General features: G+C 46.0%; 3 protein-coding genes across 7 annotated transcripts in view; 2 read left to right on the top strand and 1 right to left on the bottom strand.

Annotated features, from left to right (window-relative positions):
• FAM104A (family with sequence similarity 104 member A) overlaps window positions 1-4,148 on the top strand; it is a 14,688-nt gene extending 10,540 nt beyond the window's left edge. For all 3 annotated transcript variants that reach the window (XM_045525215.1, XM_045525216.1, XM_045525217.1), the window contains one exon: window positions 1,708-4,148. In XM_045525215.1, coding sequence (XP_045381171.1) covers window positions 1,708-1,941 — 234 coding nt within the window. In that variant the 3' untranslated portion in view covers window positions 1,942-4,148. The remainder of the gene's footprint in view (window positions 1-1,707) is intronic.
• On the bottom strand, window positions 2,952-14,498 carry COG1 (component of oligomeric golgi complex 1). 2 transcript variants are annotated; one of them, XM_045525200.1, is made up of 14 exons: window positions 14,105-14,498; window positions 12,422-12,666; window positions 12,094-12,275; window positions 11,773-11,943; window positions 10,320-10,476; window positions 9,553-9,763; window positions 8,439-9,230; window positions 7,799-7,945; window positions 7,132-7,293; window positions 5,801-5,928; window positions 5,228-5,336; window positions 4,671-4,780; window positions 4,245-4,323; window positions 2,952-3,143 (listed from the first exon to the last, which is right to left on the bottom strand). In XM_045525200.1, the coding sequence occupies exons 1-14, from the start codon at window positions 14,417-14,419 to the stop codon at window positions 3,006-3,008; spliced, it is 2,946 nt and encodes a 981-aa protein (XP_045381156.1). In that variant the 5' UTR covers window positions 14,420-14,498; the 3' UTR covers window positions 2,952-3,005. The 2 variants fall into 2 exon arrangements, with proteins under 2 accessions (XP_045381156.1, XP_045381157.1); XM_045525201.1 differs by having other exon boundaries at window positions 2,952-3,769; window positions 14,105-14,433.
• The window catches only part of SLC39A11 (solute carrier family 39 member 11), a 356,160-nt gene continuing 355,079 nt past the window's right edge, over window positions 13,418-14,498 (top strand). The window contains exon 1 of one of the 2 annotated variants that reach the window (XM_045525211.1): window positions 13,418-13,472. The gene's annotated coding sequence lies outside the window, so the exon portion shown is untranslated. Of the gene's footprint in view, window positions 13,473-13,760; window positions 13,880-14,498 lie in introns of those variants that run through there. The other variant, XM_045525212.1, reaches the window with a different exon arrangement.

Below are 14,498 nucleotides of genomic sequence, written 5' to 3'. Positions count from 1 at the left end.
GCTTTAACTTCTTAAGCCTTTGAGTAAATTTAATTGCTGCTGTAGCAAAACTTGCCATCTGACTTCATTCAGCCCATTATTATCCATTCATGAGATTTTTTTGTTTGTTTGTTTGTTTTTTTTAAAGCTGTAGAAAGATATGTTGTCTCTTACTCCATATGGGCAATGGGGTATGTGACCATAGCTCCAAATGACCTCTGGACCATGACAAGTTTTGGTTTCAGATTAATGATGGCTGCTTCATGAACATTGCTTTTTTCACTGCTTCAGACAAGTTATCTATCATGTATATTGTTAGATATAACTTTTGGTCAAAAAAAGGACAGAACTAGGATTTTAAAAATCACTTTAAAAGTATATATCTGGAAACAACATTTTATTTATACAATTATTTTTACAGTGAAAATACATAATAACCACTTTGCTAAAAAGTTATAGTAGAGCCAGGTGGTGTGGCATGTGCCTGTAATCCCAGCTACTGGGCAGGCTGAGGCGGGAGGAATCACTTGAGCCCAGGAGTGTTGGACCAGCCTTGGCAACAGAGCAAGACCCCACCTCTTAAAAAAAAAATATATAGTAAAGGGCAGAAAAAAATAAGCAACTATAATCCTTCCATTCTAATATAACTACTGTGGTCTGTTTCTTTCCAGTCTTTTTTTATTATGTGCAGACTTTACATAGTTGTATGCAGACATTTCAAAACCAGTGTTTTTGTGTAAGGGAACATAAATTTGGATGTATCAAAGAACTAAGTTAAAAAAAAATTACACACCAGATCATTTATTACTAGGATTTTAACTTTCTCATGTATTGATTTCTTCCAGTACAGTACTGTGTTGAGTTGTAAATAGAGAAAGGTACTGCTCATTGAGTAATCACGGTTGTCATTTATTAGAAATGCAGTATTAAGACTGCAAAATACCATAATTCTGAAATGAATCCTTAACATAGTCTTCCCTTTTGAGAATCCTAGTGTTGGAAGGCAGGAATTTCTGAAAGTGACTCTTATCAGGGATCTCTGAATAGCTTCTACAAGGTGACTTAAACTCCAAGTCATTGTAGTTACATTAGAGAAAAAATTGGGCATGCTCAGTGATACACATATGCACATTGAAATGCAAAAATGCCAACATAAGATAACTTATAAGAGGTATATTAAAGTCCTTTTAGGGTACATGTCCTGTCCTGCAGTTATAGAATGCCTTTTTGTGTCCATGATGAGATGATCACAAAATTGGGATAGGTTTTTAGTTTTTATCTTCACTTGTCCCTAGAGCCAACTTATTTGTTATGGGGACACCTTTATTATGCCCTGTACCAATGACTGATACTTTCCCTTGGAGGCTGAAAACTTCCTCCTTTGATTAGAAATTATTGACATGAATGGTAAAAGTAGGTACAGAAGATGTGTGAAGGAATTAAGATGTAGTTGAAAGGATTGAAGCTCTGTGCTTGAATCCGGGCCTGTCCACCTAGGGATATATAGTACGGATAGTAAATCCCACCCGACCTGACAGGGTAGCTGTGAGGATAGAATGAAGTGTCTTAGGTGAATATACTTTGTAAACTATAAAGCCCAGTAAATGTCTTCATCTTCAAGCTGAATTGGAAAAATTCACTTAAGGATATTGTATATTAAACCACAGTGAAGCTCTTAAGAAACAAAACAGCCTGATCATGACCTTGTTTTTTTCTTTTTCCTTCCAGTCTTCAGGCAGTGATAGTGGTGGCAGCAGCAGCAGCAGCAGCATCAACAGCCCAGACAGGGCTAGTGGGCCAGAAGGCAGCTTAAGCCAGACCATTGCCGGATCCAGTCCTAACACCCCTCAGCCCGTGCCCGAGCAGTCTGCACTGTGCCAAGGCCCTTACTTCCACATCAACCAGACCCTGAAGGAGGCCCACTTCCACAGCCTGCAGCACCGAGGACGGCCTCCGACATGATGTGCCGGCAGTTTCTTGCCTTCTGTGAAGGGACAGCGTTGTGCAGATTGGATATTTCAACTTGCGATTTGTTTTAAAAAAAATTGCACACACATACAAAAATGCCTGTTGGCTTTTTGGGTTATATTTGAAATAACCGGTTAACAGGCAATTGTTTACTTGTGGTTTTGCTGCACTATTGAAATTTCCAAGGGGCTTTGAAGCAATTTTTTATAGGATTCTTCTGAGGGAGGGTGTCAAATCCATGTCAAGGTAGTGGTATGAGGAAATCTCATCTGTGTGTTGAATCCATAGTATGTCCAATTCAGACTGATTTCCAAATCTGTCAATTAGAAATTCTACTTTATGTAAAAGGGCCTTTTAAAAATGCAGGATCTTCAATTTTTTTAACTCAATAAACCAGTAAAGAGTATCTAGTTTCCATGAAAAAACAAAAGTTTTTTTTTTTTCCCAAAATACAGAAATCTTGATTCAGCCTTGCACTGAAATGAACTGCCATACTACCTCTTAGTATGTAGATGTTCTGTTGAACAATCAGATCCAGTTTAGACTGTGTGAGAGAAGCACCCTCCCTAGTAACAGGCTCCACTCTTTGTTATATATTTGTATTTCCAGGGAGAATGTCTTTTAGACTCTTATAACTCAGATAACTTCTGTATTGATATTCCTCCAGAGTCTGGACCTAAGACTTTAGTAGGAAACACTGCACAGCTCTGAAAGTGAAGAAATATGGAATGACTTTTTGTCTTGCTCACAAACTTGTTAAATCAGCAGCTTACCTGATGTCTGATAATTCCATCTTGTAGTGTCAACAATTAAGGCATTGATGAATGCTGATAAAGTATAAGCTACCTGAACTGATGTCTAAAGCAACAAGTATTGTGAAACCATTGGACAAGGATTAACTTCATGCTTAAAGTAACCTCTAACAGTAAGTAACTAGGAGGCCACATTCCATCATTGGAATTGGGTAGATGGGTGTGGCTTTGAAACAAATGAGCAGAGGCACCTTTAGAAGAAAGAATGCAGTAGTATTTATTTAGAGAGAGGGATATGTTGCCATGTTACTTAGTCATACTAGAGAGCCAGCCAAGTTTGAATAATGAAGGTGCAGACGTGTCATCTTCCTCACTGACGAGCTGTCTGAACAAGGAGCCAGGAAGCATCGGGTCACCTGCTCTGGAGAGTGCCGGGGGGACAACCTGCCATTGGATGTAAAGGAAAGTGCCTTAGCGTCTCCCTGAGCCCTCCTGCCTGCTCACCCTCCACGCCACGCCACGCCACTCGGAGTCCACACGGCACACAAGCAGGTCTGAGAAGCATGGATAGCTCTAGTCAGATGACTTTGTTGTTTCTCAAGATTTGAAGAGGACATGAGGAACAGCATGAGATTTTATTATGTGACAGAACTAGAATTTGAAAATGACTGCCCTAGGAAAAGGGTAAACATGTACCTCCTTTCCATGTTCTGTCCCTCTGATCTGGGTAGTACTGGAAGGCCAGTCACTTGAAGTGGAAACAGTGTTCTCGGGGAAGTTACAGCGCAGGCCCATGCTTAGGGAGTGAGTGGTTTTTGCAAGAGCTTTTTCTTTGTTTTACTACCATCTCCCAAATTTTAAAAGAAGATATTTAATGAGGACTGTGGATCTTCATGAGTTTGGTATCAGGGAATATGGAAAGGATACACTGCTCATGTTTTGTCTAACAATAAGCAAACAGCAACTAAATGCTGTAAGAAGACAAGCTGTTTGAGCTCTCAAACACGTGTACACAGCACAATTCAGAAATACCCAGAAGGACTCCTGCAGGCTTAATGGATGGCATCCTACTGAAACGAAACATGTATTAACAAGAAAACATTAAACTTAGGGAAGCAAATTTTCTTTTATCTACCATCCACCCAACTAAAAGACATGGAAGGTGAAATTATCACCAGAACAAAATAAATTTTTTCCAAATAAGTACAATCATAGTGCCAGGTTGGCAGTTAACTTTTGCCCTACTAAATACCAGAGAGAATCTCCACCCTGTCCTGTATATTTTTACAGCCTGGGCAGCCTGAGCAGCCTGAGAAATGTTTCTATTACGAAGCTATTTGGTAGTGTCAGTGGACTACTTTTAACACTTCTATTAGCTTGAGCTAGTAAGACCTTGTACTTCTCCATTGCGCCGCCATTAAAAGCAGCATTAGTGCTTTTTGTCACTCAGTTCTTTACCAGTCATTTAAAAGGGAGCTGATCGGGTGGCTGGGTGGGAGATGGGGACAGGATCAAGAGGGTGGACCTTTTACTGTTGGCACTAACCTGCGCTTTTGTTTCGACACTTCTGCTGGTTGATTTCACCCTTCGAGTGCTTGTCATGCTCAGTGGGAGAAGTCCAAACCTCAAGACAAGGAGAAAGAATTTCAGTAGCACAAATAGGCAGCTTCAGGGCCCAGTGAAGGGCTCTTAGAATCATGTACCTCTGTGGTCCCCAAGCCCCAGTCCATGGCCTGTTAGGAACTGGGCCATGCATGTCCCCTCCTGCCCCTCTGTGGGAAAACCGTCTTCCATGAAGCTTAGGAACCTGGCTGCACAGTAGCAGGTGGTCGCACAGCAGGAGGTAAGCAGCCAGCTGCAGCCTTGTTCCCCATTGCTCACTGTCCCCCAACCCCCACCTTGATCGATGGAAAAACTGTCTTCCATGAAACCAGTCCCAGGTGCCAGAAAGGTTGGGGACCGCTGATTTACCTGATCTGACTCGATGCCAGTGGCAGTATGTTATGGGGTTCCTGGGAGTTGAATGTGCTGCTCCGGGGGCTGAACTGATTCTCCGTACCGGTAACCAATCCAAATAGAACCTGACAGACAAGAAATGGAGCACAATAAAATGCTGGGTTTCATTGTCCAGGTCAGGGAAAGTCACTTCTCTGTTAGTCATCAATCTCTATTTCTAACCATCATTTTGGGGAATGTTCTTTTGAGCGTATTAATGCTTCAAAATTACTTTTTATCATTGCCCCGCAGGTCAGAATCTCATAGTCACACAGTTCTTTTCTTTTTCTTTCTGAGGCCTGGATAAAACCTTAATAATCCTTATCTACAACTTAAGGGGTCAGATCGTGTTTGCCTCAGCATGTGAGATTTTATCTAATCCTCTTTCAGCCCCTATAACCACACATAGCTATTTGTGTCTTACCCCCCTCCCAAGGCTGCATCCTGGAGTGTTAAGTGCCAGAACAGGTTAATTTTGTAATTTGAGCCTGTGGCACTTGAGTCACACTGAGCATGTTTTAGACTCGACTCACAGAAGTTCGCTGCACCAGGCGATTGAGGTTGCTGTTGAGGTGTGGCGTGAAAACATCCAGGTCAAACGGATCAATGAGTGCTTCCAGGTGGTCAGTCACTTTCTCAATTCTGAGAAAAGGATTAGGATCATTATTCCCCACATTTTTTAAGGATCAAAAACAACCTTAAAGTATTATAATGCCACAGAAATCCTGGAATTGGATTTTATTCTACTTAGCTGCTGGCTTAGGACATTTGTCACTGATGATCGTGCGTAAGTAATCCTCAAAGAGTTTCAACCTGACGTGACATCTAAGTGAAGCCCATTTCTTTCCCATGTTCTGTTTTTAGGGAGAGCACTAAGGGCTCAAATGATCGTCAACAGCTGCTCGGCTGACTCAGAAGAGAGGAATGAGGGTCCACCTATTGCACTTGACCATGGAGTTTATCCAGCAGGTGGCCATTATTTAACTTGCTGGTAACATGAGCACTTACTATTTAAAACAAATACAAGGAATGTGCCGGTGGCTTCCCAGCAAAGGGGCTCTCTGCATTTGGAAGAGACTGACAGCACAGCGGAGAGGATACTACACCTGGAGTCCGCTTTGCTTCGGCTGCTCTTCCCCTCTTCAGCCTTGGTTGTCAGAACGATGCTGAGGTAACGCAGATCATAAAGCAGCTGCAGTGCCCGGTTCTGGGTTACTGGAAATGCACCTTCCTTCTGCAGGCGAATCCCGGTCCCCACCATGAAGAGAGATGACTTGTTACATGAGCAAAATAAAATGGCTTCATGTTTTGGTTGAGTTACAGCTTGCTATTTCAGAAGCAGATGCTTTTTATACTCACATGGCCAGCTTAAAGCTCACAACCACCACCAACAGGTTATGTTAGATACTTGGTCTTTATTTTTTTGTTTTTCTTTAGATAGGGTCTCGCTCTATCACCCAGGCTGGCATGCAGTGAGTGGTGTGATCATAGCTCACTGCAACCTCAAACTCCTGGGCTCCTGAGTACCTGGGACTAGAGGTGCATGCCACCACACCCAGCTAATTTTTTTATTTTTTTGTAGAGACAGGGTCTCACTATGTTGCCCAGGCTGGTTTCAAAGTCCTGGCCTTAAGTGATCCTCCCTTCTTGGCCTCCCAAAGTGCTGGGATTATAGGTGTGAGCCACTGCACCCAGCCTGACACTTAGTTTTAAATAAAACTAAACCTAACAGCAGGGAAGAGACCTAGCCCTTAAAAAAAAGGCCTCAGTTGCTATAAATATAAATGGTCATTTTAAAGGAAAAAAAAAAAGCTACCTGCATGAACCATAGGTATCTGGAGGAAGCTCATGAGAGAAGACTTAACTGAATTCTTTCTAAAGTCAGGATTGTTCCCTTCTTAAAAGTGTCATTAATGAAATGGGAATATACACCAAGGGCATATGCTTCACAGAAGGAGAGAGGAAGTGGAGGTGCCCTGAAATGAGCATCTCTGTGCACCACAGGCTGTGCTTTGCAACTGTTCTAACCCCTTACAAGCAGCCCTGAGCTGGGGGTGGGGGCTCTATTTTACAAGTGAGGAAACTGGCTGAGCAGTTCATGTGATCACATTTGATCCTGAGGAAACTGAGACGTTAATGACTTGCCCAAAGCCCACAGTGCGCAAGTGGCAGCAATGGCCTTTTGTTACTTTGAAGCTCTTATCCTTTCCACTTGTACTGAACGGCCTTCTTAGTGAAGACCTGCTTGAGCCCTGAGAATGGGAGTTATTAAATGTGCAGAGCTGGGAGCCACTCCTAATAGGAGAGCATTTTGATAGGACCTGATGCCTGGGCTGGGTGATCCTTAACAGTTTGAATCCTTGATTTGAACTGCCCAAACACAAGAAAAAGCTAAGGTTTTTATTTGTTTTTAATGGGAAAACATTCAAGCACCTACCTTAATCTGCTTTTCTTCTGAAAGTCTCTCATAGGCAGCTACTACTTGACCCATACAGCTTTTCAGCATCTCCTGCAGCGTCACCTTTGGCAAGGCCTGACCTCCAACCCGATTGATTTCCTGGCATAAGCTAAACAGGAAGGACTGCACATACCAGGACGGCTAAAAGAACAAGTGAAAGTTTTGTTGCCAACTTGGACCAATTAAATGCCATGCAGTAAAAGTGGATCCATTTACCGTCACAAGGGCAAGGCCTATAGGCCAGGACCTTGACCTCTCCAATTAAGCCTTCTTCCTGGCAGACCATTTAACAGATACAAAGCCCTTGTTAAATGCAATTTGCTATCAACCCCTCTGTGGTCTGACACTGACCTGGCAGATGGCACTGTGTTTTATGCTGCTGTTTTCACTTTAGAGTATGTGGTTCTAATTAACAGAGCCCATGCTACAAAAGGAAAGAACCACTGACTGACTTTTTCCTCAAATAGTCTGCTATTTACTCGGTCCTACATCCACTGTGCTCCCATAGTAGGAAGTTATAAGTATGATTTTCAGCTATTACTCAGAAGTTGTATGTTAAATGATTTTCTAAAATCTTTTACTTTTCCATAGAACAATTTTTTCCCTTTTTCAGCCCATGGTCCCTGCAACAGTGGGACTTACTCACCTGCATAGGGAGTCGGATCGTAGATGTGACACTGCTGCCAGACTCTGTTTCCTCCTGAATTTCTAGTTCATCCCAGCTGGTGGCTGTGGCCAGGACTGAGCCAGCATCATCTAAAAGTAATGACTGGGTGAATCCATGAGTCAAAACCTGGTAAGAAAAGGCAAATATTTTCCATATAAGCCATTTAGATCCTTTGTAGAGTATGTTTAAAACTATTAGCACAATACTGAGAACAGTTCGAGCTGCTCAGGTCACGTGTGCAGTGGCGTGGCAAACGTCACTTTTCTTGTGGCTAATTATCGATGCCAGCAATGGGGATTTTGTTGCTAACTACTCTTCCAACGCCAAGTGCCATCTTACGACATTTAGGCTGCAGAATGGGAAATGTAGACCCTTGTCACAGCAGAAAATCTTCCATTCCCATCTGACGGAAGGAAAAAATGCAGGTTTTCTGTTTCCAAAATCTAGGCTAAAAATGAATGTTAAAGTTTTTACATTTCAACTCTCTAGCAGAAACAAAGTAAAAGTGTATGAAATAAGAATTATTATTCCCTTATTATTGAAGGGCCTCATGGAGGTTGGTAAGACCGGAATATGCTAAAAATGAGATAAAACGGGTGTAAGAAGTTGTGTCACTCACTTTCACAACCGCTGAGCTCCAGACCCGGTAGCCCATGACACTCTGCTGGAGGAGTACTTCTTTAACTTCTTGCCACTTGGCCTGCGTCGGAATGATTTCCTGAGTTTTCCCTTTTCCCTGTTTCCTCAGAGCCCTAGACTCCTTTGCTGGTTTCTCAGAGCTGCCTGATTTTCCCAAGATACACTGCTTCAGGTGGGGGCACAGCTCTCCCAGGGACTGGCAGAGTCTGGCCATGAAAAGGACTGCGTGCAGCTTGACACTGTCAAGGATGTCCTGCTGCCCTTGCACAACTTCTTCAATGCTCCGCAGCTCCTCCCGGATGCAGTCTGTGATGTGCTGGATGCATGCCACCGAGTGAGTCCGCAGCATTTCCTGCACGGTCCCCGCATCTGCGTATCTGTCAAAGGCAGAACTCTTGGCCTGTGGGGGGGAAATGTCCTTGGGCAGTGACAAGTCATCAGAGGGAAGGTAAGCCAGGAGGTCATCCAGCTGAACCTTCAGTTTTGAATCCAGGGCAGAACAGAAGTTCTGGACACAAGGGCTGACAGCTTGAGCTTTCATGGAGAGGCCACTGCAGGCCAGCTGATGCCGGTTTGCCACGCTGACCCAGGCGGCATCGGAAGGCAGGTCATTAGGACTCTCGGACCAGAGGAAGAGAGACAAGTTATGCTCAAAGTGGATGTGCTTATTCGAGGTGGAGCTGCTGGTGCTGCTTTCAAGTTCCTGCAAAGCTGAAACCAGGAGTTCTTTGGAGCTATGGGAGATGGACTCAAAGCCTTCTTTTGTCAGGGTCTAAAAGAGAATGAGAGAGAGTTTTAATCACAGTTCCTTTAAGGAAATCTAAAAATTACCAAATGGCAATTTATCCGAGCATTCAGAATGTTCTCCACCACACTCAGAAAGATGACATGCTTTTGGCAAAGCACAAAGAAGCCATTACTAATGGACACGGGCATGTTCCCGACCAACTGACAGAGCCTGGCGTCTTTCAGCTCTAGATAGTGGATGTCTGTTAGTAAGCAGGGGAAGAAGTGACAGGAGTCTCTCAAGACAGTCAAAATACTACACTAGGATTGGCTGTGAAATAGGTGGACCATGTGACTTTCTACCTCACCTGTAACCGGTCAAGGAAGAGTTGCTGCATCATATCCTCCCAGAATAGAAGTGGCTTCTCCAGAAGGAGCCGACATATCACATCCCAGCTGTGATTGGTGGACTCGTTGGTAAGTAACTCCCACATGGCATCCCGGATCGCTGCGAGACCTTTCATGCTCTTCACATACATCAGCAGGTTGGTGATCCCATTTTTAATGTCTTCATTACACCTGCAACAAAATCATTTCCCTTGGGCTCCATTAGATGCATGACTTTCATATCTTTATTAAGAAAACAGCAGGATTCCATTTGAAAACCTTTGACCTGAGTCCCAATATATACGTGAGTGAGTGTGCGTGTGTGTGCGTGTGTGTGTATGTCTCAGAGTGTTTACAGAGCTCTATCAACACAGAGAGTTTCTGGCTGGGCTGGGGTCTGCAGTCTGTTGCCCTCTTACCAGGCCCACCCTTGCTTCCCTGAGGCTATGAAGAAATCTAGAGCCCCAGGGAATGGCTTCAAAAACTAATGCATTAAATAAAACCTTAGGAGTTGCAGAACTTTTATATAAAGAGAACTAAAAACCTTCCACATAATCTTTTGAAAAACAAATCCCTTCTTGGCTCTCCCACAGTGGGTGCTGAATGGCCACGAAGGTGACAATGAGCCTCAGAGAGAGTGGCGGACAGGCAGCACGTCATCTGGGAGATCAGCCTTCCCATTCATGCCTCACCGACCCTCATCCGGTGGTTACTGCCAGCCTTAGGGAAGCATTTTCTGGCTACTTACATGTGGATCCACTTCTGCAGCGTGTCTCGCAGGTACTCCTGGCTGATGGGGTGTGCGAGGGTGCGCAGCACTGGCTGGAACCCGACGACGGATGCCGGCAGGTGTTTGAACCAGCTGCAGAGTTTCATCTCCCCCTGCAGGACGCCAGTGCCCTTTCCTAAAGACAAGGCCAGTGAGAAGCAATCGAGGCCACACTTTCAACAGCACATTAAAACATGAACCTAGATGGAATTTACAAAAATCATCTAGTTTTTCTTTAGAAAGGTCAAACTGGACTCCTAGAATGGGGGGACAAGAAAGTACAGAATATATCCAGGGCCCCCCAATCAGGGAGTGGGGCAGCTTCACCATGACTGTGGTCATCCTACTGGTTGAGAAGAATGGCAATCAAAAGTCAAAAGGAAAAATGGGGGTCAGAGAGTAGAAAGAAGAAATGAGTGCTGTGTAGTCCCTGGGACTTTGAAAGTAGAACTTAGGTTGTCAAAAAAAGTACAAGTTAATGGTTTCCCTTTCCTCACCATCCTCCTACCTCCCCTGAAGATCTAAGGAAAGAATCAATGACCACTCATCCTGATTAGTGAGTCATTTGTAGCTCTTCAGAGGTGACCTGTCAAGAAGGGCACAGGCCTGTGCTCTGCAGCCCTGGGAGGCACCATCACGGCACCACAAAGCACCCTCTGGAGTGTGAAACACAGGGCCCCTCCAAGGTACTGTTGCAGTTTTACAATGCCATGACAAACTACCCAATGCCCAGCCTTCATGAGAGGGTAAAGTGTTAAATGTAAGCACCTGGAGAGAAACCAAAGCATAAGGAGGCGGTGCCTTAGTTGGAAGATAAAGTGAGCCAAGCGGCAGCTATGTAATGCCCGTCTCTTTCTGTAAATGACCACTTGGCTATCACCATACTCGACTTGTTTCCTTTCCATCTTCGGCTGCATTCTCCATAGTCGATTTTGCTGACACCCCCATTTGACCCTGGATTTCTGGAATTCCATAAGGCACAGTCTCTGGCATTTTCTTTTCTTACTGATGTCATCCATTCCCATGGCTTCAAATAACAGCCCCATGCAGATGAGCCACAGGTTATGTCCCCAACCAGACGTCCTGCTGCTCTGTTGTGGGTCACAGCCCCACTTCAAGGTCCCAGGAATCTCCCATGCAACAAGTTCAAAGTGAGCCCATCATCGGCACCTTCAAACCAGCTCCTTTTCTAGTTAATCTGGACACCTCCCTTCGCTCACCTTCTACAGCCAATACATCACCAGTCCTTCCCTCCTACACAGATGTCCAGGCTGTCCACTGACCTCCATCTCGACTGCTCCTGTCTAACCCAAGTCCCCAGCATCTGACACCTGGATCATGGTGGCAGCCTCCTAAGTGAGCTCTCAGCATCCATTCTAGCCCCACAAGGACCCATTGCCACGTAAAAAAAATAGGTTGTCTAAAAGCTCACCAGTAGGATGCTGGCCTGTGACGGTCTCCAGAGTAGAGAAGAGCAAGCCACACGGCAGAGATGGATCAGGCAGCACACCTTCTGGTAAAGTGTAGAAAAGGGCATGAGCTTGGTTCAGCGTGGCAGCCAGCAACTCCACCAATGAGCAAATCTGATCCTTGACACCAGCACCTATGAGAAGAAACCATCCTCTGTTTCTCCTTTACAATTTCCGTTCGTGCAGTTCAAGACAGAGGACGCTCTGCAGGCTGCAGTCTCCCTCAGCTCACCCTTCTCTATCCCATGCTTAAGGACCAAATGTTGGAGAGAAGCCACACCCACCATGGTGTGGCTGGTTGAGAAGTTTCTGAATAGTTGCCTTTCTGGCCAGCAGGAAGTCTGTGAGGGCTTGGCGAGGAGAACTCTCTTCTAAGAGTATTATAGAGCACAGGGCCTCGGCGACAGCTTGGTCAGACACGGCCTGGCATTTGAGCAACATCTTGCTCTCATGTAGAATAGCTGACCTAGAAAAATGATAACAGAGGACAACAGGGAATTTTTAACATCTGGGGTGAAGAGCCTTGGTATATCAGGAAAGAAGACAGACTCCATAAAACTGTAGTGGTGAAGCTTGACCATCACCAGAGAGCGTTATGCCGGATCCACTTACCGGAAGTGGCTGGCTGCTGCCACCTGCCGGATGAGTATAGGAAACCGGGAGAGGACAGGGCTATATCGGGAACTAGAAGAATCCAGCTGGAGCAGGCTGTGAAGGTGGCAGCAGAGCAGGTAGAGCTGTGTGGCGTGCAGATACTGAGAGGCTTCCATAGAGCTCCAGATCTTCTCGGGAATTTCTAATAGTAGCTTGATCTGGGCAGCCATGCTATAGAAATTCTGCTGGGATGGCTGCTGTGGCTGCAGGGAAGGGCACAGAACTAAGTCAGAAGAGCACACAAAAGCAAGGGCAGTTTTCTGCAGGCTTGGGGAAAAAATTGGGGGGTACTTTAGGATACGAAGCTTTCAGTAAGCTGGACTCAATGCCACTCATCAAGGCATCAAAGTCTCGTGTAGCATAGTTGCTGGAGTGCTGTAAGAGCCCGCGGCTTTTCCTACTTGTATTTCTTTGGGACTTGAACACAGAAGGCACTCAAGTTTTTGTGGGTTTGACTGAGAATAAATCAGATATAACTATTATGAAAATCAATAATTTCTAAAATCAGGTATAATACAAGTTGCCTTTTTAATAAACCTGGAAGTATGACTCAGTTACAGTTAAGGCTGGCCACCTAAGGTGGGGCATTTACTAAATGCTCAGCTTTGAAAGGGATGGGGTCACTCATTTCAAACATTTGTGACATATTTCCAACTTTCTATAGTTCTATTGTGTCAGCCCAGTCTGCTGACCTAGATTTTTCTAAAACCCAGGTAGCATGAAAAAGTTCCAAACTGGAGCTAGATTGTACTTGTGCAATTTCTTCTTCCATGTCCCAGTAAATTCTTCTCCCAGGTTGTAAAGAACAACTTCCCTGTTTACCTTTTCACCCTCATGCCACTTTATTTTGTTCCTCCCTGGGTCAACATTCTTTGGGAACACAAGATGCTGCTCCAATATTAGGATGCGTTTACTGCCCCACCCTTTCACTTCGGGTCTAATCAATAGCATTCGGGGGAAGAACCCAGGAGAACCTGAATTAGAAGAGCCGTAGTTCAACTACTAAAAGGTAAGGGCTTGAGGGCCGGTACTACCCTCCAACGACTCCCAAAGGGTGGAACAGCTGTTTGGGATTGTGGAAGTTATTCTTGGGGCGGGATGAGGCGGAAGGCTGGGATGAGGAATAAATGACTTGGGGGAAGGTGTTAATGTAAAGGAAAAATCTGTTCTAAGACAAACAATGTCGGGAAATTTTACATAGGGAAGAGTTGAACTGCCTAGACAGAGACCCCTGGCGTTTTCCGCTATAACTGAAAGGAGCCCAGGGAACCCAGAGTGAGGTGAGGGAACGGGACGCGGAAGTCGGGGAAGTCTCCTGAAGAAGCAGCTGAAAGACTTCTCCAGAACGGCTCAGCAGCCGGCACCGTCCCTGAGGAGGGCAGTCGGAAGGGAGAGGCACCGGCTCCTCCCGGGAAGGTGAGGATTCGCGGGTCGGAGACCGACTGCCTGGGACGGGCCCGTAGGGGTCGTAAAGTTGGCAGGCGGGGACCGCCAGCGGGTCCGCGCGGCCTGCGAGGACCTGGGGGGACAGGGACAGACCTGGCGGTCCCGCGGGGCCGGGGCGCGCACTGACCTGCGCGGTCGCAGGGACGCCCTAGGGGGGCCATATGGCCCTGCGAGGGATGGACCTGGGGGACTGACCTGCGGGTCCTGCGCCGGCTGGGGCGCGGCCGAGCCGGCGTGGCGCAGGCGGGCGCAGTACTGGTCGGTGGCCTTGACGGCGTCCACCAGCCCCTCCGCGCAGCGGCGCATCTGGCCGATGGTGTCGGCCGCCTCGATCAGGTCGCGGTACCGCTCGCCCACCATCTGCCGCAGCTCCTCCTTCTTGTGCTCGATCTCGGCCCGAACCTGGCGCTCCAGCCCGCGGATCTCCTCCGCTCCGTGGGTTTCGAAAAGCGCCGCGGGGTCGCGCAGGTCCAGCCGCTTCAGCGCGGAGGAGGCGGCCACGGCCGCCATGGTGCACCCGTCAGCCGTCCAGCGGCTACTTCCGCTCTGTCAGCCCCGCCTCTCCGCCATCTTGTTTGGGGGCGGAAGC

Source organism: Lemur catta, chromosome 15, assembly GCF_020740605.2.
Source record: "Lemur catta isolate mLemCat1 chromosome 15, mLemCat1.pri, whole genome shotgun sequence".
Lineage (NCBI taxonomy): Eukaryota > Metazoa > Chordata > Mammalia > Primates > Lemuridae > Lemur > Lemur catta.
The sequence above is the reverse complement of the archived record's forward strand: the minus strand, read 5'-3'. Positions and strand labels throughout refer to the sequence as shown.

Excerpts from the sequence above, each read along its gene's own strand:
- COG1 (XM_045525200.1), bottom strand. The coding sequence starts at position 14,419 with ATGGCGGCCGTGGCCGCCTCCTCCGCGCTGAAGCGGCTGGACCTGCGC. Across the intron at positions 9,764-10,319 it reads CTGCAGAAGTGGATCCACAT|GTGTAATGAAGACATTAAAA; the intron begins GTAAGTAGCCAG and ends ATTTTGTTGCAG. Across the intron at positions 3,144-4,244 it reads GTGTCGAAACAAAAGCGCAG|GTTGTCCCCCCGGCACTCTC; the intron begins GTTAGTGCCAAC and ends ATCCAATGGCAG.